The following is a 26,336-nucleotide window of genomic DNA, read 5'->3' as shown; positions in this document are numbered from 1 at the left end:
TTGGCAATATGAAAAAAATAAAATCATATAGTTTTATATGATCAAATTCACCATTTGACCAATTTACAATGTAGATGATTGGACATTTAGAAAGCGAGCGATTGGTCCATAATTTAAAGGTCATGAGAGGTCATGTTTTGATCTTCGATTGTTCTCACGCAGTCAAGTGATGCGATTTTGCTGGTCAGAGAACTGCGAAACTTGTCGCAGGAGCTTGCGTTTCCAGTCTGACGCATTCGCGTGCATATGAATGGAAGTCTGTGGGGTGAAAAGTCTATGAATGCAGCTAAACAATGGTGCAGCCCACATGAAGTATCCAACAGAGTAAACACAAAAACAAATATCTCAGAGTAAAAGTTGCATGACATATGAACGCAATACTGCACAAACGTGACTAGAAATAATATGAGCAAAATGATCAATTGATGAAATGTTTGTTCAGGCTGACCCAAAAAGTCGAGGCATTTCCAATTCAAAAAGACTGAAAGAATAACACCAGCAGCAGGCTATTATTAACAGTAAATGTTCTGTAAAAACGGACAACTACAGCTCCTTTCAGCCTGTCACCACACTGCAAACTTAAAATATCAAACACAAGAATAGCTGAGTACAGGATTTTACATTCCGCCTGACTGCTTTTGCATTGTATCTTAAATGTAAACATGCTTTTAACACATGAATTTAGGCACCGTGCTTGATTCAGTATTGCAGTTTTTCATGCATGAAATGCCATACTAAAAAACAAGCATTTAAGTGTGTCAGTTCTGACTGTACTATTGCATCATTATTTTAACATGTCCTACTCTATTATTGTCACTTTTATTTTCATTTTATTTAATTCAAAACCACAGTTTCTCAAATAAACAAAAAATAGTATTAAGTTGTAGCAAAACATTTTATTTGAATAAACGGATATCATATGGAAAATAGTAACATATATTTAACAATCAGTCCAGTATGGGATGATTTAGTGGCCCAAAGCCTATTGAACCACATGGGTGCCAGCTGTATGAAAGCTGTTGGCCTGAAAGAGGTGGAAAGTGGCCTAGTTTCAGACCCTATTTACATCTGGTTTTAGAAAACTGCACGAGAAGATCCACTGAAATGCAGGTTATCAGCAGGTCTATTTAAGGCACAGTTCATGCTGGATATTGCTGCCGATATAAAATATGTAAATTAGAGGTACATAGAGCGTTACATAGACTGTTATTTGTGTTGACATTCTGTTTTGTCCACACATATAATTGATAATGTGCTCTAGTGTCTTTACACGCTGCAGTTATGACACTAATAACATGAACTCAGAATTCATTCACCCCAGTGGACACCATATTTACACAGCCTTTGTTTAGCCTACAAATTGTGCACTGTGTGCGCTGTAGCAAACAATGGTTGTTTAGCAAGTGACCAATTTAAACCGCAGCTCTAGCAGCTGTGGGAGACGAGTCTCTTCAGATACACGAGATCATTTAATTGGACAAAAAGCAGTGCAGAATGATGTCATCAAAACTGTAGGTGGATCCCAAATCGCAAACCTATACACTATTCTATGCTACTGAGTTGTATAAATAGTACAAGTAGTGCATTCACACCGAATATTTGCATTTCTTATCAGAATGGGAGGGGCTTTCTGGCACAAAAGTTGGATTACTGTATTTGTTTTTTATTTGTGTTGCACTAATTGATTATGTCTCCTCCTGATTGTGTATTGGGTTGTATTTATGACTCTCTTCTCTCTGTATGCATCAGACACTTTCTTATAAACATTCTATGTTCCTGGAAAAACATCTTGCAATTCTTTAATGTGCTTCACGCAGGTGAGTGGGCTTGATAAATCACCTGTAGTACGCACTCTTTTCCTTTTATTAAGCACCCCATACTTCTTAGAAACCACTGTGCAATTTCGGGTGTCTTCCACACACGAGTGGGCTTGTCAAACCACCTGTAGGGCACAGACTGTCCTCTCTGTATGCACCAGACACATTTCTTACAGCATTCTATATTCCAGGAAAAACATCTTGCAAGTCTTAGTGTGCTTCACACAGGCGAGTGGGCTAGACAAATCACCTGTAGTACACACTCTTTTGCTTTTAATATGCACCCCATGCTTCTTGGAAAACATTGTGCAATTCTGAGTGCGCTCCACAGATGAGTGGAGTCGACAAAACACAGAGATTTTGACTTGTCATAGAATTTAACTGCGGGAACTCTGATGACTTGAAGTGCTTCTTTTACCCTCACTTGCAAGTCAGTAAAACATATGCCAGAAAAGTTGGCGATTCATACCGATGTGGCAACCGCTGATAAATAAGGGACTAAACCGAAGGAAATTGAATGAATGGTGATTTACAAAGTGTTAAATATTGTTTTGACATTTTGTTGTTGTTGTTTTGAATTTAAATGTAAAAGTCCTGTGAAGCGCTTTGAAATGTCCTTTTTTTTCGGTGTTTGACATATTCTCAACTGAAAAATGTAGAGAAGATGGGAGATGAAAACAGCCAGTAGCATTTTGTTTTATCACAGCACTGCTAGTGAGAGCTGTTGAGCTCAAGCGAATCAAATGAAAAGTGTCTTAAAGGGGACGGGACTTGTCAGATGCTATTTGATTGGTCAAGATTTGATGAGAAAATGTAGAATGTGGTGAGGTGAAAAAAAAAACTTGGTGAAAACTTAGGTGAAAGTGAAAAGCTTTACATGTTTATATTTGTTTTACATCTACATATTTTGGAGCACATTACACTCTCAGAAATAAAGGTACAAAATCTGTCACTGGGATGGTTCCTTTTCAAAAAGTACACATTTGTACCAAACAGGTACCTTTGGAGTACACAATATAGGGTACACAAGGTATGAGACGGTACACAAGTACCTTTAGGGTACACAATTGTACCTCTCAGGTTTAAATTTTTTACCTTTTTGGAAATGTGAGGTACGTATTTGTACTTTTAGGTATTAATATAGACCTTTAAGGATCTGTTAGGAACAATAATGTTTTGAAAAGGTACTGCCCCAGTGACAGAATTTGTACATTTATTTTTGAGAGTGTAGCTTATAGATATCTATGAAACGAACAGACTGAAACTAACATCTAAAAAATCATCTTAATTTTCAAGGGACATTTAAATTTGTTTGAATTTCTGCTTTGTAATAAAAGTGTTTAATTTGGGATGACCCGTAGTAACCTTTGATTTGGCCCGCTATCCCATCTGAGAATAATTGGCATGGTATAGAGATTGTCAATTCAAATTTAATGTAACCCTTTGTTTGTTTGTTTTATTGTTATAAGCTAACTGAAATTAAATGTTTCAATTAAACAGTGTAAATTATTCAGATTTTGTTTAAATGGACACGCTGTCACCCGACAATCCAGAGACTTTGCTGAGCAACTTAAGGCAGATTCTGCTTGACTGTATTCATCATTGAACTCCACTGTGATTGTTTATGTTTTTATTGCTACAAAATATCATTTTTCAAGTTATAACTGCATTAGAAAATACAATTTAAAGTAATATCTTCCATTTATTTTGAAATATTATAAAATAAATAAGGAAATTACCCATGTCAAAAGTCCTGTAAACTAGTTTGATAGATTTAACATTGGCCCACGGCTCTCTGTGATATTTGGTTTTTGGCCCTTCATACGAAAAGGTTTGGACACCCCTGCTCTAAACTCGAACACTAGTGAGTGTATAAGTGCATGGTGTCTCATTTGGAACGCAACTTAGGTTTTAAATTCAAATATTTGTTTAGATGCTAATTTTGTCAGCTCACTAGATTAAAGATACCAGCCTAACATATTCATATGAAATGCCTCAACATTTTGATTTCATGGGGAGAGTAATGTAGTAGAGAGTGTATCTCTTTTTATGAAACTTAAAGATTGCCCCATTCATCTAGGTAGGACTTGGCTTTGTATGCAAGAAACAGCTGACCTGAACCTTTGCAAATATGGCCACAGAGGAAGCAAACCTTCCACGAAAGGCATTTTGGCTTTAATGTGATGCATAATGCAAAATGACTACACAGCTAACAAAAGCCGAACCCTGCAAGAGTTGGGTTAATTCATCCAACAGATGTCCAACATCCGCAGAGAATCCCGCATATAGAAACCAAACACAAGTCAACAAATCAAAAGACGCTACAACATCTCGGCCAGAGTGAACACGATCCAACCCAGAAATAATATCAGCATTCCAAGGAATATAATATGCTCAGACTGCACCTGAACAGGACCCTGCAGCAGCCACTCGAGTCCTCTCAATATCCCCAAATCCCTCCTCAGTTTCCCGCAGAGCTAAATGGGAGGTTTTGTCCCCGTTCTCCGCTTGTCTCGGATTCTCCTAATGACTCATTAGATGAGGAAGCATCTCGTCTTCGGGCCTCACATCCGCAGCGCTGCATCACCACCGGCGTCTGAAACAGATTTACGATGAAAGCAGTGATCATACTCGAGGCATTTCGCCAGCAGCCAGATTTTCCGCCAAGCTCAGAACAAACACAAAGACCATCTCTGTCTGCCCTCCAACCTTTATCTTCCTCATGATCACTGTGTTGTTATGAGATGGTGCGGTTGCTTTTACTACATGCGGTTTTTGTCTGGATAAATATGTATATTGTTTTGTTCCAGAAGTCTACAGGAAACTACTAGCTTGGTTGGTTTGGTAATAAACGAACACAAGATTTGCTGGGGTGAAAGGGGGGGGAAAGTTAATAAAGTAATGAAGGCCGGTCCAGTTGGTGTTCTCATGTTGCGCTGCGTGGAATACACGATGGCTCGCCTCCTGCCAAATATGTGCTGAGCTCTCAAAGCTGGTATTACTTAGAGTCGAATTTCAGCAAGCGCTCCGCAGCGACCTTCCGTCTGAAAAAGAGAGAGGGAGGAAAAGAAGAGAGATTAAGTCGGGTTTAAAGCCTCGGAAGTCTTCAAGCCCATTCGCCACAGTAAAAGAGAGACCGACTGTCAGGTTTTTAACACCCCATTAAGTGTCACTGTGGCACAGAGCCCTGATGAGACACAAATACACACACAACTAACCCAGACGTGTAGGGTTGGGTTGCACCGGCTGTTTGTAAGTCTTGAGATATACATAAAGTTCACACTAGGGGTCTCGTGGCTTCTAGCTAGATATTAACACTCTTTTTATTTTTGTATGTACCATTATTTTTAGTTGTCTCAAAGCATTGGCACCTGAATCTATATGAACACAAGTGTTATGGTTTTGATCGACATTAAAGAGACATTTCGCTTAAAAATTATCATTTCCTCACCGTTTACTTACACTTAAGTGGTTTTAAACTTTATGAATTTCTTTTCTCCCTTGAACACAAGAGAAGATCATTTGGAGAACATTAAATACCAGCAGCCATTCACATACGTAGTTGGAACAACGATGTACATAATGAAAGGACTTCCATTAATTGGTGAACTTTCCCTTTAAACTTTTCCTACTAACTATCCCTTTGAAGGACACAATAAGCTGACCATTCATTCATTCGTTTTCTTGTCGGCTTAGTCCCTTTATTAATCCGGGGTCACCACAGCGGAATGAACCGCCAACCTATCCAGCAAGTTTTTATGCAGCGGATGCCCTGCCAGCCAAAACCCATCTCTGGGAAACATCCACACACACACTCATACACTACGGACAATTTAGCCTACCCAATTCACCTGTACTGCATGTCTTTGGACTGTTGGGGAAACCGGAGCACCTGGAGGAAACCCACGCGAAGGCAGGGAGAACATGCAAACTCCACACAGAAAAGCCAACTGAGCCGAGGTTCGAACCAGCGACCCAGCAACATTCTTGCTGTGAGGTGACAGCACTACCTACTGTGCCACTGCCTCGCCCTAAGCTGACCAAATCGACAGTAATTTATTGTTTAAAAAAATTATTTGGCTTGCATAAATAAGCCACAAACAAGTGACAACTGCTAAAAATCCATTCTTGTCATCACATAAAATAAAATACACAGTGTATATATAAATATGTGTAAATATGTATAAACCGTGTAAAGAAATTGATTTACACGTCTAAAAAAAAATATTGTATTGAAATACAAAAACAAACACACTTAAACACATAACTATAAGTCATAAATCCATTGAAATTGAGAATCTCCAAATAATCTTTTATTTTTTTCCATAGATGAGAAACATTAGGGCTGGGGGTATTCATTTAGGTATCAAATATCCTGGTGCAAGTCAATTCTAATTTGCTCGCTCTCATTCTGGTTTGGATTACATCTTATTAAATGAATGTAGATTTAAAGGCAGCGTAGAAAATTTTGACGCTAGGGGGTGCATATATTCATAACAAACAAAGTTGCATTTTGATGATGTGTAGAATCATGGAAGTTGTCATCTTCATTACATCCTACAGGACATACCCACATGAAAAGAAACTATATGAGGATATATGCGCATATATGAAACCTATATTGATAGTTTAAACACATCCCATTGATGTACATTCAATCAACAATGATAATTCAATAATTTGCCTTTGTTAAAATTACTTACAATAAATAACTGCTTATAATTTATTCATTTCCCAACATTGAAAATACTCAAATTTAATCAATTTGTTTTTTTTTACTTCACATGCAATTGCTTTTACATATAAATACATAATATGCCTTATTTTTACATCCCAATGTTGACAGGTATGGCTCTTTGTTATCATACTAAATACATTTAAGGTTTCTGTTATAATGCTGCTCATTAAAGTTTCTGTGAAGCTCTGTGAACACACAACATATTAAAGCGTCTTTGGTGTGTTCTGGTTTTCTATAAATTGAAAAATCAGTGCTATGTAATGACATTAGCAAGGCAACACAGGAGAACACAGTCCATTTCACTACTTAAAATAGCTTATTTCTCTAGATTTGCACATTTCTTGAAACATTTGAGATAATGCACCTACAAAAGTCCATCATGTTTCTAAAAATAAACAGTGTTTATAAATAGCGAATGAACGTACAGTATATCACACTCTCGCTCGCATATCACTGGCAGGCCGTCTAGATAACATACCCCTGCTTGTAGTATTTCATAAATATTTAGGTTACCCAAAGGATTAAGTTTGATTTAAGTGTAACAGTTCAGTGGTAAGCTTTCATTTCTATTACAACTACACAGCCTAGAAATTGTAACTTGCACACACCTGGTGCGAGCAGCCCCAGGTGAGGGGGAGGGAAAGAAAGAGAGAGAGAGATGAATTCTCACAGGGCTTAAGGTCAGATCCAGGAGACGTTGAGCTCTGTAGTGGAATGGCCAGGGCTCTGCTGAAGGGGCCCGGGAACAGAGGAATGGGGCCGACCTCAGACGGCAGCCAAGAATGGCAGGAAACAACTTGTAAGCATACACACACACCCCATTCATTCAAAAGCCCATAACAGGCGAGCACTGATTTTATCCAGCAGAGATTGTGTGTGTGTGTGTGTGTGTACAGTATAGTCTATGTGTGTGCGTGCGTATCAGTACTGTGGGTTATTAGCCATTTACCTGAGTCACACCGAGCCGAGTCTAGCGCTGTGAGATTTATTGTTTGTGATGCTCTACGCCTCGAGGAAAGCAACAGTTATTTATTAATAATCTTCCTGGAGTACAGGAACACACTGCGTCTCAGAGAAAGCTCTGGCTGTATTAAAGTATTGGATTGCCGTCTCGACTATAAGCTCAGCTGGAGAGATCGCTAATGGCTTTCTCCACACGCTGCATGTATGCACTCTCATTCTCTTCCTGCTCTTTCGTCTGAGGGAAAATCTTCCGGAGCCGCACGCCTCTTCTGGCACACGGGTACGAGGGGCCAAAGGTTTAATGCTGGGTGTGTTTATTGTTATTGTTGAGGTCTTTGTATGGGTCTGTTCTCTGCCCTCCACCTCCTGAACTCTTGTTATGTTTTTCAAAAAGCAGATTGCACAAACACTGGGCCTTACTGTCTCCCTGGCCCCGTGTGATAGATGCTTATTGGAATTTTGGAGAATTCGAAAGGATCCTAATGGGATTAGCTGAGAATCCAATAAGATCATAGTGGATAAATCAAAAATATAGTACTTTATTGAATTCTTAAGGTCTTGTAGGAAATTGTGAAGAAACAGACTGAAATTGCAATTAGAGGAAAAGAAGTATTAAGATGAAAAACTGAAGAGTTCAGATGCAAAAACCTCTTAGTGCCATCAGAGATTTTCATCTAAAATTTGCATTTTTCTTAGACTTTTTCATGTATCTTCAGTCATTTTACTCCTATGGCAAAGAATAGGTCATTTTGTTAATATACACATTAATGTACACTCACCGGTCACTTTATTAGGTACACCTTACTAGTACCGGGTTGGACCCCTTTTGCCCTAAGAACTGCCTTTAATCCTTCATGGCATAGATTCAACAAGGTACTGGAAATATTCCTCAGAGACTTTGGTCCATATTAAGCATGACAGCATCACGCAGTTGCTGCAGATTTGTCAGCTGCACATCCACTATACCAATCTCCCGTTCCACCCCATCCCAAAGGTGCTCTATTGGATTGAGATCTGGTAATGGTGGAGGCCATTTGAGGCCATGATTGTCAATGTTCAAGAAACCAGTCTGAGATGATTTGCGCTTTATGACATGTTGCATTCTTGCTGGAAGTAGCCATCAGAACACGAGTACACTGTAGTCATAAAGGCATGGATATGGTCAGCAACAATACTCAGGTAGGCTGTGGTGTTGCCACAATGCTCAATTGGTACTAATGGGCCCAAAGTGTGCCAAGAAAATTTCCTCCACACCATCACACCACCACCACCAGCCTGAACCGTTGATACAAGGCAGGATGGATCCATGCTTTCATGTTGTTGATGCCAAATTCTGACCCTATAATCTGAATGTCGCAGCAGAAATTGAGACTCATCAGACCAGGCAACATTTTTCCAGTCTTGTATTGATAAATTTTGGTGAGCCTGAGCGAATAGCCTCAGTTTCCTGTTCTTAGGTGACAGGAGTGGCCCCCGGAGTTGTCTTCTGCTGCTGTAGCCCATCCGCCTCAAGGTTGGACATGTTGTGCATTTAGAGATGCTCTTCTGCATACCTTGGTTGTAACGAGTGGTTATTTGAGTTACTGTTGCCTCTCTATCAGCTGGAACCAGTCTAGCCATTCTCCTCTAACCTCTGGCATCAACAAGGCAATTGTGCCCACAGAGCACCACATAGCTTGTAGAGTTGTGCTATATGTAACAGAATGTGTTTATTTATAAAGTGCATTTAGCATGTATGGCCATACATCCAAAGTACATCACAATCATGAGGGGGGTCTCTCCACACCACCACCAGTGTGCAGCATCCACTTGGATGATGCGACATCAGCAACAGGACAACAGTTTGCTATAGGAGGAGTGGAGAGACAGTGAGAGAGACAATTCGGTGGTTGAGGATGATTGGGAGGCCATGATGTAAGGGTGATGTTTTCCTCTCCTATTCTTTACAAGAAGTGCCATGGGATTTTTAATGACTACAGAGAGTCAGGACATTGGTTTAACGTCTCATTGAAAAGACGGCGATCACTTACAGTAATGTGTCCCCTTCATTATACTGGGGGCATTAGGACTCACACACTCCGCAGTTTGAGCTCCCCCCTGCTGGCCTCTCTAACACCACTTCCAACAGCAACATAGTTTTTCCATGTGGTCCCCCATATCCAGGTACTGATCAGGCTTATCCCTGCTTATCTTCAATGAGTAACCACTCTTAGGCTGCAGGGTGATATGGCTGTGGCAAAAACAAAACAAACAAAAAACAAAGACAAATAATCAAACCTCTGTATTTTTTGGCTGAACTGTATTTTCTCTTGTTTTTATGTTTGGATTAAAAAAAAAATCAATATTTGCTTTACATTTTCTTTACATCCTGCCCAATTTTGTCCAATAAAACACAGTAATTCAAGACTATAAAAACAAATACAGCGTATTTAACCATGTGGACATCAGCTTTCATTACCCCTACACTGTATATATACCATGTAGTCACTTTATAGTCATTGATATCATAAAAATAAACTTATATGGTTTAAAAATCTGTCTGTCTGTCTGTCTATCTGTCTGTCTGTAAATATCATAATAATTATGATTATATGATATTTCTGTCTGTCCATCTTGTTCTGTGTTTTCTGTACGACATGCTGCATGTACAGTACAAGAACATATGAGTCTTTATCTGCTCCATATGTGAAATGTGGAACTGATTTCAGGCTCATTTACCAGAAAGTATGGTGAAAAAGGGGGAAAAAAAAAAGTCTTGGTCAGAAATGCATCTCTGCTGTGGCCTGTGTGAGATTATGTCACGTTATAAAGCCTGCCGGCGCTCGGCTGTCTGATGAATGGACAGAAAGTGAGAGAGAGAGAGAAAGACAGAGCCAAAAACAACAGAGACTCCATCACACACTCACTCATGGATGATGCCAGACTGCAGCGACAGAGCGAATAACCTGCTAAAGAACACAGAAAACATGTCAGAAAGCTTAAATTAAGGTGTTTGCTTTAAAAAGCCATTCATATTTTAACACAGACAGGAACACACAGTGACTGAGCGCAACATCATGTATGGAAATACATTTTAAAGACTAAAATATTGTAGACGGCCAACTTTATATTTGTCGTAACTCTGGGTGTTTAAGTAGTGTTAACCCTCATCCAAGAAGCGTTCAAGAGAGTGGAAAGAAAATGTGTGGAGAGGTCAGAACCAATCCTGAGGGAGTTCAGGCTCGAAACTTAGTACATTTTCTGAAATCTGAACAACTTTATGGACTATATGGGATGTATTTTTCCACCGCTTTCTTGACGATGTTCTCTGTTTTTTGCTGAATGGTTTTAAATTGGTGACTTCATTTTTCACAAATCATCAAGAGTTTTCAATTAGTTTCATTTAGTTGATTCAGATGTTTGGATCAGACTGACCATAAGCTGAGCGCTGGCCTGAGGCGGTGGAAAAGAGCCAGTAATCAGAGTGTTTTCAGTTCAAGACCCAGCCAGAGGGACTAATGATCTGGATACTGGCTTTTGACTGCTTGAAATATGGCCGTCACAGACTACTGAAAAACTGACCTTGACAAAGGTGAACACTCCACTTAAAAAAGGGCTCATTTTACAACTCCCCTAGAGTTAAACTGCTGTTTCACCATACCATTATTCTCCGAGTCTGGCGGGAGCACTTTTAGCTTAGCTTAGCATAGAGCATTGAATTGGATTAGACCATTAGCATCACGCTGAAGAAATCAAAGAGTATTGGCAATTTTCCTCTTTAAAGCTCGACTCTTTCAGAGTTATGTTGTATTAAAAAACTGGCTTGCTTGGTTTGGGACTTATGAAGCTGTGCATCAATGGATTTGCTCTTCAGAGTTTGAACTTTTAGCTGTGAAATTTAAACCACACTGAACTGAACTAAACTGAATTTACATGGTTTATTTTACTAGAACTTCTATGTTAAGCTGCTTTAACACCATCTACATAGTAAAAGTGCTATAGAAATAAACATGAACTGAATTGAAAATAGTCCCCAGCTATAGGTTACTCTACAGCAGGGGTGCTCAATCCTGTTCCTGGAGATCTACCTTCCTGCAGATTTCAGTTGCTACCCATATCAAACACATCTGAACCAATTAATTAGCACCTGAACACCACTTGATAATTACAGGCAGGTGTGTTTGATATGGGTAGCAACTGAAATCTGCAGGAAGGTAGATCTCCAGGAACAGGGTTGAGCACCCCTGCTCTACAGGTTCCTGCAAATGTCCCTATGGTTGTAAGGCATGCTCCCTGTTAGGGCTGCACGAAACTGGAAAAATGTGACATTTCGTTACTGATATTTCTTACAATATAAATTTCCCTCGAAAACTGCCATTTTTATTAGTTATATTTTTAAATAATTTATTTAATGATAATAAAATAAATAAAATAATTCTAATTCAGACTAAAAACTGTCAAGGTGCAAAGATTTAGTCATTAAAATACAATGAATAAGTGAAAACCTTTGCAGATATTCTGACTCAGACTTTCCTCGTCTCGAAACCTGTCATTAGTGTTTATTTTCAGCTCTTGGTTGACTTTTGAGCTGCTCCAGCTAATAGAAAAACAGCTACTACTGGGGAGGTGGGGTTAAAGATAGTAAGGCCCCATCTGATTGGTCAATTTTTGATAAACAACCAATGGATAAAATAAATGTAATTGATCACACTTCTGCGATATGTAAATTGCATATATTACTATTGCACTAACAATAATTTTGCAATATATTGTGCACATTAGTGGAAAGAGTACTGAAAAATCATACCCAAGTAAAAGTACCATTACTCACCAAAAAATGTAGTGCAAATAGAGTAACAGTATCTGTTATAAATATTACTCAAAGTAGGAGTACAAAGTAGCCCTTTTAAAAGTACTCAAGAGTAGTGAGTATTACGATGTGAACGGCTCATGCGTTTACATGCAATTCATGCATGGATGTGTAAATGTAACATTCTGTAGTGCATTTGTAATCATTTAAGGGCATTTGGTGGTTTCATTTCCTCATACAGTAAATATCCATCTTCTCATCAGTGACATGCAGTCGATAAAGTCTCTCGATTATTGCTTGTAAAGATTTTGGACATCTTCTTGGACATTTTTAATGCTTCCAAACGGTTTGTTGCATTTATGAGGAGCCAGTGTCTTGCGGTTGTTCTGTATGATGTGATTTACATTCTACTTTAGCCAATCACCACAGACAAGAAAATAAAGTAGTGACCACTGGTAGAAGAAACTTAAAACTACTTAGTAAATTACAACTCCTGAGACAAACTACTCCGTTAGAGTAATTTGAGTATTTGTAATTTGTTGCTCTACACCACTGACTGTTATAATCCCTGTGCAAGCAAGTGGTCAAATTGTTCATAATGGTGGAATTTAGCCAATTTTCATGTGTTGTGTAATATCACTGTGCCGTCTGCACCCATGGTAAGGCAGCAAAGTTCCTTGATTGTTACATCAGAATTCGGGTATAGTGTTCTAGGTTTAAATTGACCTAGAAAAGAGCAACTTTTCATTTCCAGCCGTTCTTAATACATAATGTAAATACAAGAGTCAAGATTTAAGTAGGATTGTTTTCTCTTTGGTCATTTTTAAGCAAGATGCTAATGGTCTAATAAGGTTTAATGACCTATGCTAAGCTAGGTGTCATATATTGCAGGCGTTTATATACTGCAACTATTATTTGAGGTGCTTCTTTTATACTCACTTGTAAGTAGCTCAAAATAAAAGTGTCTGCTAATTGAATAAATTGAGTACACCCTGTTTTGAAAATGAATATTTTTCTCCATTTCTCAGTGAATATAGGCAATGTATTTTGGTGCATTTAAACAAAACAGATTTTTAAAACAAATATATTTATTAAAATAATATAATAAATATCAAACATATTTAAAAATTGAAAGATAATACAATTAAATTCAAGCAAAATATTGCAAAAAAAAATCACAATCTACAAAATTTCAACTCAATTTTTCCTTTTTTTTTTTGCTTCTCTTGATTTTTCCTATTTTTAAAAATTTGTATTGAATTTTTTTTCTATAACATAAAATTGTTTGTACTAGTTTTTAGACTGTTATTATAAGTTATTTTGTTAAATAAGCTCACACTGGCTTACACTAATCTAATGTATATTATGCACAAATATAATAGCTTCCTATAGAAAATATTCATTTAAAAGAGAGATTTGTTAGGGGTGTACTTATATATGCTAAACACTGTAAAAGTTCTTCTGGCATACCTGGATATTGACTGAATGGTTGTGAAAACTGAAGTTTAGTGTTCCTTTAAAAACAATTTTTAGTCATTTAACATCATGGCTGGACCTAAACATTTCATTAATTAAAAACTTTTATAGCGAAACCTTTCAGTATAAAACAGATGGTTAACTTGCTGTTTTGTAACTTGAGGTAAACTTTAACCACAGTCATACGCCTGAGCAAAACAAAAAAAAGAGGAAAGACTTGATGAATCTGAATCATCCAGTTTCACGTTTTCAAATTTGAAGAGTCATCAGATTGTTCAGTTTTCTCGACTGATGGAAGTGTTTTTGTTTGTTTTTTTGTCACAGGTTACGGACAGTATCATCTCTAAACAGACTTTACATGGTGAGTAGTCAGTCAGTCATTGTTATTTTTAACAATTGCTTTTATCACTACGACTGCACAATGTACCGTGCTGGAAATACCCGGAACCATCAGACAGAAAAACATAATTCAACACAGTTCAAAGAAGTCATTAAAATCTCTTGTGCAATAGCAATTCATTTTTTATGGTGTATTTTGAATGTGCTGACTGTTTTCTGTCTGTCTGTCCTTCAGCAGCAAGAACACAAACTCATTCATATAATACAACAGGGTCAAAGTTTATGACCACAGTGATGCAGCGGCCATCAGCCCACCTGACCCTCAGCAGTGAGTCTGTTTGTATGTATGGCCATGTGTGTGTGTGTGTGTGTGTGTGTGTGTGTGTGTGTGTGCCTGTTTATGTCTGTTTTTATGTTTTATCAATATATCAAGTTTACTGTCATTAACTTTTTCAGCAAACATTAGCATGAGTAAATTTGGCAAGAAATGTTGATAACAAATAGCAATGATAATGATAATAATAATAATAATCATAATAATAATAAATGACAACAGTAATTATATATATATATATATATATATATATATATATATATATATATATATATATATATATATATATATATATATATATATATATATATATATATATATAATGATGATGATTATGATGATGATAATAATAATTACAATAATAATACAAATAAGTTGTATTATTTATTATTATTATTGGCTGTGGTGTTATTTCAAAACTCAGTGCTTTATATTTTTATTTGCTGAAATAATAATAATAATAATAAAAAATATTTAAAAAATAAATATAATAACATGGTAACAATTGCAAAAAAAGTCTATGAGCAATAAATATACTTAAAATAAAAAAATATTTTAATAACAAAAAATCCATCATGAAGCCATTATTATTGGTCATTGTTGTTGCTGTAGAAAATATTTGTGTGTTAAAATAATAATAAAAACGACAACAATAATAATAATAATAATAATAATAAAAACTAAAAATATTAATAGAATAAAATCGTAATAATAATAATTATTATTATTATTGTTATTATTATTATTATTATTATTTGATTTTTTATTATTGTTATTGGGTTGGTGTTGTTATTTCAAAACTGAGTTAGATGCTTTATATTTATATTTGCTAAAATAATAATAACTAAAATATTAATAAAATAAATACAATAATAACAACAATTGCTTAATTGTTGAGCATTTAATCATAAAGCTTAAGAGCAATTAAAATAAAAATAATAATAATTGGAATCTTTATTGTTATAGAAAGTATTTGTGTGTTAAAAATAATGATGATAATAATAATAATAATAATAACTAAAAACATTAAAAGAATGCAATAATAATAATATAATAATTTTTACATTTATAGATAATTATCCATAAACTTAAGAGCAATAAACAAATAACAAGTTGATAATACATATGTGTATTATTATTGTTATTGCAAACCTGAGTTTGTTGCTGTTTTAAAATATTTTTGTATTTATATTTGTTAAAATAATAACAAAAAATATACTATATATGACAAATATTTAAAACTAATAGAACAAATAGAGTAAATAACCTGAATACCCGCAAAATGTTTAAGCACTGAATCATCAAAGCAGTAAATAAATAATAAAACAAAATATTTCAGCCTGCGCTATACTTCATGGCTTCAGCCCAGGCTTGAGGAATCAACGCTAGCTGATAAAATTCAGCGCCAGTTAAACAAAAAAAACTACATAGTGTAAAATGGGTTCTGACGTTTTTTCCACTTCAAGCTATGATTTCCTGTAGTCTGAGGATATCAAACATGTTTAACATGTTAAGTCGATATAACACACATTTTTCATCTGTCTCCTATAATGATATGCAGGTGTTTTTGGAACATAAAAGTAAAGTGTGTCTACAAGTCATTGAATGTATGGTGCCCGTTTCCCAAAGCCAGCAAGAGTCAGATACATACAATTTTAAATTCACTTCAGATTTTAAAACATATTTAGTGTCAGTACTGTAACCAATCCAATCACCTATCATGCACATAAATGAGCCATCCATCCTGCCACAGTATGTCTGGCAGACAGCTGCAAAGAAGAAACGGATTAAAAAACAGCCTGAAATGATCGAGTTATTTAGCAGGAGCAGAAAAAATAAATATCACCAAACATCCTCAAATCTTGTCTGCTCCTTTGAAGTTCCACTATAGCTGCTCGGTTCAAAGTCCTATTCATTTCATGCATGCCAGGAAACATAAAAAAAAGAAACATATTCAGTCACGCATCTCTAAAGGAAATGAAACCGAGTCAAACCAGCTTTGTTTCAGGGGAATAAGTGGTGAGGCTAATCCGTAATCTGCAAGGGAGAAGTTTTTTTGTTGTTATTCACCCATTATTCACAAACCTGTCTGCAGAGCGCTTAATGATGGATCACATACACACGCTGCAAAAACGGTTCACTTCTAAAAGTCTGCCTTTCGACTAACATCTATATTAACCGGCTTGAAAGCACTGGCTTTTTTTCCTTTTACACACACACACACACACACACACATCTGTACTTCATATGCATTTTTCGATCTCTTTATCAATGTTTCTCAGACAAAAGGGCGCTCTTAAAAGTTTTGCTCAGCAGTAAATCAGAGAGCGGGCCTGGCGCGTTTATTGATCTGCTGTGAGGAATGTGGCTCATTGTGTTTGGAGGAACACGCCGCCTTCTCTTTCATTCTTCGATTTTTCAGTCTGTCCGTGATTTCCTCTCCTGCGCAGCCGTACCTTCCTGTTCAGATCTCTCTTGTACTCTTAGCACAATCCAGCCAATCCTTCATTCCTCCCTTTGCCTTGTGAATTATGCGCCGAGCCTCAAATCGCCACCTGCTCCTCGTCTTTCACATCTTCTTTTTTTACTACTGCTTTCATGGGCTTCGTCTTGAATTATTGGAGCTCATACTGTATATGGTTTAAGTCAACATGAAATCAAAGCTGTGCTTTTACTTCATGCACAATGCGTGATTTATCGATATCTTATCATAAGTTATGATTTTGTATATTTATAGATTTGTACCCAGGTCTAAGTTCCACTGGATAGGTTGTAATGATTTATAAAACATTAATCACTGGATGAGCTTAGGAGATCTTTGCATGGATATATATAGTATTACAGCAAACTATGGGAGTGTAGTAGTGTATATTATTCATTCATTCTTTTACTTACCTTCGGCTAAGTTCTTTATTTATCAGGGGTCGCCACAACGGAATGAACCGCTAACTATTCCAGCATATGTTTTATGCAGTGAATGCCCTTCCAACCACAACCCAGTACTGGGAAACACCCATACAAACTCATTAACCCTACGGCCAATTTAGTTTATTCAATTCACCTATAGTGCATGTCTTTGGACTGGAGGAAACCCACATGAACACGGGGAGAACATGCAAACTCCACATTGAAATGCCAACTGGTTCAGCAGCGACCTTCTTGCTGTGGGACAAGAGTGCTAAGCACTGAGCTACATTACCACCTAGTGTACACTATATTAGCATGTGGAAAATTGAAAAATGTCTGTTTTTGTTTCACATTATTCTTAGGTCACACTCTATTTTAAATGTAAAATCCACATTATTAAACGAATACCTGAAAATTTTAGCTCAATGAATTAGTGATTTGCTGTTTATTAAGAGTTAATAAGAATGAGTGTGTATGAGTGTTTCCCAGTGTTGGGTTGCAGCTGGAAGGGCATCGGCTGCGTAAAACAAATGCTGGATAAGTTTGCTGTTTATTCCGCTGTGGTGACCCCTGATTAATAAAGGGACTAAGTCGAAAAGAAAATGAATGAATGAATGAATGAATGAATATTAATATATATTATTGGTAGGCATAGATTAATTATTTTAATCTAGATTATTCTAGATTAAAATGGGTCATTAGAATTCTGCCAAAGGCATTCAGAATATGTGTGCTACCCAAATGATAAGTCTTTGAGAGCGGGTTTCTCAAGCCAGATGGCGCATTGCACCAGGGGCTCATCTTCGGTTTCCAAAATGGATCAGAAACTGCTTAAGAAACTGTTCTAGTGTGATAATTAATGATGAAAATAAATGATGTTCAACACGATGTATTTGTGTTTACTAACTGTTTATTCTGTTAAACATGAATTTTGAACTGTAAGCCTACATAAGCTCCAAACAGCGATTTTTGATCCCCCTAATCCCACTAAAGTCACAACTAAACTAAACAGAAATGAAATTAAGACATGTGGAGTATGCAGATATTAGTGAGATTATTGAAGTAAACACCGCAATCAAACCATTACCGTCATGTAGGATTTTTCGCCATATTAACTGACAAGATACACACACATCACAAAACGCGGAAGTTTTTTTCCTTTCCATTTGGCGTGCATTATTAAATTCTGTAACACTCTCACCAGTCCTTACTTCTTATTTGCGTCTAATGCCCCAGTTTGTCACGGGCATGAATTAAATGTTCTTGAGTTAAAGTGAAACTGCCGAACTGCAGTTAAAGTCAGGCATCCTGCTGATTTGATTCAGAAGGGCACTTATTTGTTGGACGACTCACCGGTCAGGTATACATCCGCGCTAAACTATCAATCTAAAGGTCATCATAACTTGCGTAGAACAGACTCAGCTCGCAACCCAACTTTGAGAATAGATTAACAGCGAAAATTTTTTTAATCACGCCATAAGAGTCTCATGTTAACGCCGATAACGGCCCACCACTAATATAAATATGACTGATAACTGATGAACTACAAATTGTCATGAAATTATCAATGTACACTTTAACATTTGTTAATATGGCATAATGTATACACAATGTTATCAAATTAATAATGTTCTTGAAAATTACTTTCAGTAAGCTTAGGTGATCCAAATGTAAAAATTGGGGAATTTAGCCTGCACACTTTTATGTATTTGTATCTAAACGTATCAATATAAAACAAGTTGCATTTTAATGCTAACCTGAAGTCTGCCTTTTTCCTCAGGTGCCTCCGACAACTCCAGGCCTCAGTCAGATATGCACCAGCCTCAGTTTGATCTGCACCAGTCCTGCCGTCACCCTGTGCACACCTGGGCCAACAAGAGCTTCGGTGCCCACCTCTACAACATGACTCTGACCAACGGACGCCTGCGTGTGCCCCAGGACGGCCGCTACTACCTGTACTCACAGGTGTACTTCCGTTACCCTTCTCCCAGCGACAGCGACCAGTCCAGCGTGAGCCACCAGCTCGTCCAGTGCATCTACAAGAAAACCTCCTACCTGAACCCCATCCAGCTGCTGAAGGGAGTGGGCACCAAATGCTGGGCTCCGGACGCAGAATACGCCCTGCACTCGGTGTACCAGGGCGGCCTGTTCGAGCTCCGAGCAGGCGATGAGGTCTTCGTGTCCGTCTCATCTCCCACAATGGTCTACGGCGAGGACTCTTCTAGCTACTTCGGAGCTTTCCGATTGGATCTGTAAGAGAGAAAATAGAGCGGGAGTATCATTTTGGCAGAGAAAAAGTTTCGTTCAACATCCATCAACTTTCCTTTCTTTAAGACTGAATATGTGAAGGATGCAAGAGACATTTCGGTTATTTCTTTTTAAAGACAGAGGAATGTATGTATATTTCTACAAATCACATCAAAGATGTGAATCTTGGAAACGGTAGCAAAAACAAAACAGGAGAGACAGAAAGTAAATCTGTGCCAATGGTGGTTTTGACGTGCGAACTCCACTTGCTTGAAGGGAATATTTTTCGTGCGCCGCGGATCTTAAATGGCTTAAAAGCAGAGATATGAGAAGAAAATGATGACAGCGGGAATGTGGAGGAAAGAAAGATGAGATGGGAAATATGTGGCTCTACCAGCCTCAAAGGAGCATCCTGGCAGGCTACAGAATTCAACCCATCCTGTCGGACCTGCGGAGCAACATGCCCTGACATGAAAAGGACCTAAAAAACAAAACAGGCACACATAAACAAAGAGGAATTCAGACTGCTGCATTGATTCTAATGCTCTTGCATATTTATGGCTTCCACAACATGGCGATAAGATTAAAACACATACGACACAAATCACTTTTACAGGTCTCCCTCTGCTGTCAGGCCCGGCAGGAAGAGACACGTGCTCTGGAGCTCACGCGGTCCTGGTCATACAAAAGGTTAAACAAACACTACGCTAAACGGTTTGTTGAAACGTCGCACCCATATAATGCTTTGTCTTGAGTGATACACTTTTCTGATAAGTGGCGCTTCGTGCTTGTACATCCATCTGTTTTGTGTGTGTGTTGTGTGTGTGGTTCAACCTGTGTATATATTGTATTTAATTGAAAATAGATGAGGTTTGGAATTGAATGTACGAGCGTTTTGTTGTTCTCCTAATAAAAATCCCACAAAACCGAGCCTCCCGCTGTAAAGGTAAACCCCATGACGTTGTCCAAATGAAGCGGCGCTGAGAGTCTGATTTTCTGTGGAAAAATGGTTTGTTTGAAGGAGGAGAGGGCGGGGGTGATTTCTTTCCACTGTAAATGATCAAGTGTTGTCACAATGGTGTTTCTGAGAGCGAGCACAAACACTCGCTTGGGTTTCATTGTGGAGCACAAGCGTGTTTTCTTCTCGCTGGACTCTGCCCCAGTTTTTACTGATAAAGTCAGCGAGCTGAAGGGCCGCTGCCAAGATGTTGCCTTAAATCACATTATACTGCGAGAGCGATCGAGCCAAGCCAATGCTCTCTGTGGCATTTAGCTACGGGCTAGCTATAATGTTAGTTACAAAACTTCACTCCGTCTGACTCTCATCTGCAATTTGTCTGGATTAAAAAAGCGTGGACATTGATTTAATCCAGAAAGGGAGAGCGAGTTATGCTTCAGCAGGTTAATGCTTTTGCTGCAAGTGGTATGATGTGCCGCCAAGCCAAAAATTCCCCATACAGGGTGCTTTTTTTTTACGTTTAAGGGAATGTGATGTCAGATACCACTACATGTAAAGTGCCTTTGGTCGTTATGCACTGATCTCAATCTAAACGCTAACTTTTATCATGTGTTAAGGGAGGTTCAAAGCGATTGCCGCTGAAGTCATGTATGATCTCATTAGTGCTTAGCATCTGACATTAACCGCATTATTTCGCAGCCCACTGAGACACTGTACATCATCATCCTTTCACGAAAAAAAAAAAAAAAGATGCACTCATGTCATTTCAAACTTGTAGGACTGTCTTTATTATTGTGAGGAAAAAACATTCGTTAATGTAGAAATTAAAAACTGTTGTTATTTTGCTGGGTTCACACTAAATGTGAATTTAATTAAAGCTGCAAGCAGCGATGAAAGGGACCTCGCACCCAGGCTCATTGCCCCCAGTGGGCTTAGAATGAGAACAATGGACAATAATAATTTAACCTAATATCTACCAAAAAACCTGAGAAAAATCACAGATTTATGCCAAACTTCCTTCTGCCCGCAGGTGGCGCTATGACTGTGACTTAATTTTAGCATATAGATGTCTTCAGGAGAGGAATCTCATTGAACCTGTGAATTTTCAGGCAGATCAGAAATTGTGTGGTTGAGGTATAAGTACTTCCTCTTCCACTGCGAAGCACTGCAGTTTGTCAGTGCGCCACGGACACGCCCTTTGGCGAAAACTCTAGATCTTCACAATTTAACACCACAAAGGCCTTTGGATTAGACTAACGGAACATGAGTTTGATAGGATAAAATTTGTAGGAGGAGTTTGTTACAGTGTAAAACGTCCATTCCTGTTGCCAGCAGGTGGCGATATAACTTTAACTGGACATCGGCATGTAAACGTGTTCAGGTCAGGACTGTTATCAAACCTGTGTGCCGTGTGTCAACTGACATGTGTGCCAGTTTTGGTGTTTGTGCATGAAATGTTGCTCAGGGGCTACTTTGTTAAATGTGCATAGGTGGCGCTGTCACACCCACTTCCGAAACCTATAACAAGCGTAAATGTTCTAGTTCCACTTCTAGTATGTGTGCAAAGGTTTGTGAGTTTTCGGGCATGTTTAGACCCTCAAAAATACGATTCATCCTAGAGAAGAAGAATAGTAAGGAAGAGAGCAATTCCAATAAGGCCTACGCACCCTAAATATTTGCGGCGTGAGTAAATAACACACAAATAGAGGCAAATTCTTTGTGTTTGGTGTAAACCCAGCATTAGCGACACTGGTGGTCATTTAATAAACTGCAACCCGAAGTTAACTGATGCTCACACTCATGAAACAGTTAAGTAAGCATCATACGTTGGCGCCAACAGCCTAGTAGTTAAGTGTGTCGACATTAGGCATGGGACGATAACCATTTTCAAGGTTTACCACGGTTTAGAACAGTCAAAATTTTCTGCTATACCGTTCCTAAGGTATGTGTGTGATTTTTTTATTTTATTTTTTTACATTTTTTTAGGACATTATCTCCAGAAGAAAGAAAGAAATCTGTGTTTTTGAAACAAAAGAAGACAGCAAAGTCAATGATTCGTTTGAATCTTTCAGCCTGACATGTTTAAAAAAAGTCTTTGTTTTCTACCCTGAAATAAAAAAAAGAACTTTTATTAGAGCAGTAATCCCAATACTCTCAAATCGTGAAGTTTTTGTGCAAGAATATTATACCGTCAGAATTGTATTACCATGCCTAATTGACACATAATAAGTACTGAGGTGCTCACAGTGACCCGAGTTCAATTCACAGCTCAAGAGCCTTTACCCTCAAATTTCCTGTCAATACTCTGAACTGTTCTATTTATTAAAGATTAAAAACCCTGAAATGATGGTACATTTGCAATTTTGGCTGATCTTGATGTGAATTTTTCTGAGCCTCATTAAAAAAATAAAATGCCCACAAATCAGGAGTGGATCTATCCGAAGATCAACAAACAGAAATCATGTCATAATTTATTAGCAGAAAATATATTTTCTTTTCAAGCTGATAATGTTAATGATAACTATAGTTTTTCAACCAATAACTACAGTAACTATACATTTTTTATTTACTAAAACTAGACAAAAATTTAATAAAAAACAGATTTAAATGACAAAAATATACAGACAAAATGAAATTTATTCATTCATTTACCTTCAGCTTAGTATTTATCTATTAACTATTCCTGCACATGTTTTACGCAGCAGATACCCTTCCAGCCACAACCCAGTACTGGGAAACACCCATACACAAGAACATACAAGCTCAACAGAGAAATGCCAACTGGCTCAGCTGTGACTCGAACCTGTGACATTCTTGCTGTGAGGCCAAAGTGATAACCACTGAGCCAACGTGCCACCATGAAAATATTTATGGAGGGAAATTTAGACAAATTAAAGACTAAGGCTAAAACTGAATCAAAATTTACTGTCAAATTAGAACTGCATTAATCTGCCGCATCACATGATGATGTTACAGCACAAAATAGCCCTTTCAGCAATACCCTATACATTAAACACATCCATTTCATGTGTCAAAACAAAAGAGAGGCTCTTGAAAACCCATAAACGTCAAGTCTTTCAGATTTCCCCAACAATAACGTCTCAATCCTTCCTATAAAACTCGTGAAGAGTCTTTAAAGGTCTCGTTTTTCGAATTCTCCACAAGCTATTCACACACTGCCAATAAAAGAGAGATTAGCACATGAAAATATTAACACAGCCTTCCACGTTTGCGTTCCACAGAAAAAAACACAGTCCTACAAGTCTGAAACAACGTTTCCCAAAGGAGTCTGCATGATCCGAGCAATTCACACTAACTGAGCTCATTATCCCAGTCAATCTGTCAAAAAGACCCCATCCAGGGTCTTGTGTGAGATGTGCACATGTGTATACAAGTTGAAATATGTACCAATCTGCATGGCGCAGAGGTCGTGGTGGGGTGAGGGGTGGACAAGAAGGAGAAATATGGCGGAATTCCAGCAGATCCAGACCGATTGCAGCAGGACTTGCCCTCTGAACCACAATGTGAACATGGGAGACCAATGTTTGCTAGGTGTCCGTATACAAGAGTGTGTTTTTTAAATTAAGACTGCTTTGTAAAGCAGTGAATGTGATGGTTTGCCTGTACTTTTTAAATCAGTGCGGAGACTTTACAGGACTGCTGTGAAAACTGAAGGGAGGCAGAACAGGGTGAAATACAGTGAGCAACATGAACTGTCAAAAGAAACAAAAAGACTATTGTGTTTCCTTCTCCAGAGAGAGGTTTTTTTCTTTTTCCAAGGGTTTGTTAAATTGTCAGACCACCAATCTAAGGGGCTTTTTTCCATTTACAGAAAGATATTATGCACTGTTTACCAATGTTACTTCTGCATCTTTGGTAAGAATGTACTGATATCGGTCACACTCTCCCTCTTTATGGTATAATTTTACACAGTGTCTGATCCGTGACGTTGAAATGTAAGTCTGAGGTGTCATTTTCAACAATTAAAGTGCCTTTTTTGAACAATGAGTCGCAGTGTGGTTCATCATTTCCTTGCTAACTTGAGCATCTTTTTTCTGTTGTTGGAAGACTTCAATCATGATTTCTACATCATTTGTTCTCCTTTTTTTTTGCCAGGCTTGCACACAATACCACAACTAAGCCACCCACATGGAGCTTTTGCACAAAAGATGTTTGCGCACACACATAAATATTTGCATTTCTACTGTGGTGGGGACTTCCCATTGACTTCTATTGTTTAATACTATGTTTTGGTGGTTTTACATTATTAAAGCCATTATACTATTATAGAAGCCATGTGTATATATATATATATATATATATATATATATATATAGATATAGATATAGATATAGATATACTTAATATTTCCCAAATTATGTTCATAAAGGCAAGGGAGTTTTCACAGTATGTCTGATAATATGTTTTCTTCTGGATAAAGTCTTTTGTTAAATTTTGGCTAGAACAAAAGCAGATTTATTATTCTTTTTAATTTTAAGGGCAAAATTATTAGCCCCTGTAAGATATGTATTTTTCGATAGTCTACAGAATAACCCATTGTTATACAATAACTTGCCTAATTACCCTAACTTGCCTATATAGTTAACCTAATTAACCTAGTTAAGCCTTTAAATGTCACTAGAAGTGTCTTGAAAAATATCTAGTAAAATATTATTTACTGTCATCATTGCAAAAATAAAACGAATAAATTTATTAGAAATGAGAAATTAAGTTTTTTAACTTAAGTTTAACTTTTATTAAGTTTAGAAATGTGTTGAAAAAAAAATCTCTCAGTTAAACAGAAATGGGGGAAAAACTAAACAGGGGAGTCAATAATTCTGACTTCAAATTTCGAAGCCTGTGGAATCAACTCCGGAATCAACTCTTAAAAATCAACTTATACAAGGTTACTGCATCAATTGCAGCTTTACATTGTGCAGTTCTCCTCTGGTTAGACAAATCATGTCAAAATATAATAGTTATCAGCCTACACTTTTTACAGCATATTTTATTTCGCTAGCTGAGATCATTTTTACGGCGCTAGTGGTTATGTGGTTTTTTGTCTTGTTTTATGCTTGAACAACTAAATAAATGCTTAAGTTTACTTAGCTGAATGTATTCAACATTGATGCTGTAAAATCAAACTTATGAAATTGAAAATAGTCTCATTAAGCTTTCACTGGAAGTTTCATTGGCTGGAAAACACTAGCTGTGCATAGAGCCCATTGAGCCCAGGGCTCCTGCCTGGTCAGTTAGCATGTAAGGGGGTCCGAGATCAGGTATTTCTCGAGAGTTACCCCTGGTAAAAGAGGAAAAGGTGGAGATGGTGTGGAAGGGGTGATTTTTCCAAAACAAAAATAAGGTAGTAGGGCAAAATCTGTCTATTTATTGTAGGCTTTGATCAATTCTGATTGGATTTTTGTTGATTACAGATGAGGGACCAGCTGCGATCAATCATATCACATGCACCTCTTGAAATGAGTTTGTGAAACTTCACTTAGTGGAAAAATCCTCTAAATGACCATATAATCATTTGAAATTTCGAAAATAAAATGAGCAGAATAGCAGAATATAATATATAATAGAAATTATTTAAATAAATAATACATTTTCTTTATATAATAGAACAAATATTGACACTGACACAATATACTAATATATATAAAATATACTAACACTGACACAATAATCTAACTATATAAAGAAAATAAACTGACACTATACTTAGATTCTAGAGAATTTTTAAGTGGTCTTTTTTTCCATAGCTG

The 26,336-nt window shown here is 37.3% G+C and overlaps 1 protein-coding gene and 1 long non-coding RNA gene across 3 annotated transcripts in view; one reads left to right on the top strand and one right to left on the bottom strand.

Moving 5' to 3' along the window:
* The window catches only part of LOC141375353 (uncharacterized), a 30,461-nt gene extending 24,902 nt beyond the window's left edge, over positions 1-5,559 (bottom strand). Inside the window, exon 1 of the long non-coding RNA XR_012383265.1 lies at positions 4,223-5,559. This is a non-coding gene — a long non-coding RNA (uncharacterized lncRNA). The remainder of the gene's footprint in view (positions 1-4,222) is intronic.
* tnfsf10l (TNF superfamily member 10, like) overlaps positions 1-24,576 on the top strand; it is a 44,752-nt gene extending 20,176 nt beyond the window's left edge. Inside the window, exons 3-5 of one of the 2 annotated variants that reach the window (XM_005172247.6) lie at positions 14,108-14,144; positions 14,361-14,450; positions 19,144-24,576. In XM_005172247.6, the coding sequence (XP_005172304.1) occupies positions 14,108-14,144; positions 14,361-14,450; positions 19,144-19,619 (603 nt within the window). In that variant the 3' untranslated portion in view covers positions 19,620-24,576. 2 annotated transcript variants of the gene reach the window in all.
* The last annotated feature ends 1,760 nt before the right edge of the window (positions 24,577-26,336 follow it).

This window comes from Danio rerio, chromosome 7 (assembly GCF_049306965.1).
Source record: "Danio rerio strain Tuebingen ecotype United States chromosome 7, GRCz12tu, whole genome shotgun sequence".
In the NCBI taxonomy this organism is placed as follows: domain Eukaryota; kingdom Metazoa; phylum Chordata; class Actinopteri; order Cypriniformes; family Danionidae; genus Danio; species Danio rerio.
The sequence above is the reverse complement of the archived record's forward strand: the minus strand, read 5'-3'. Positions and strand labels throughout refer to the sequence as shown.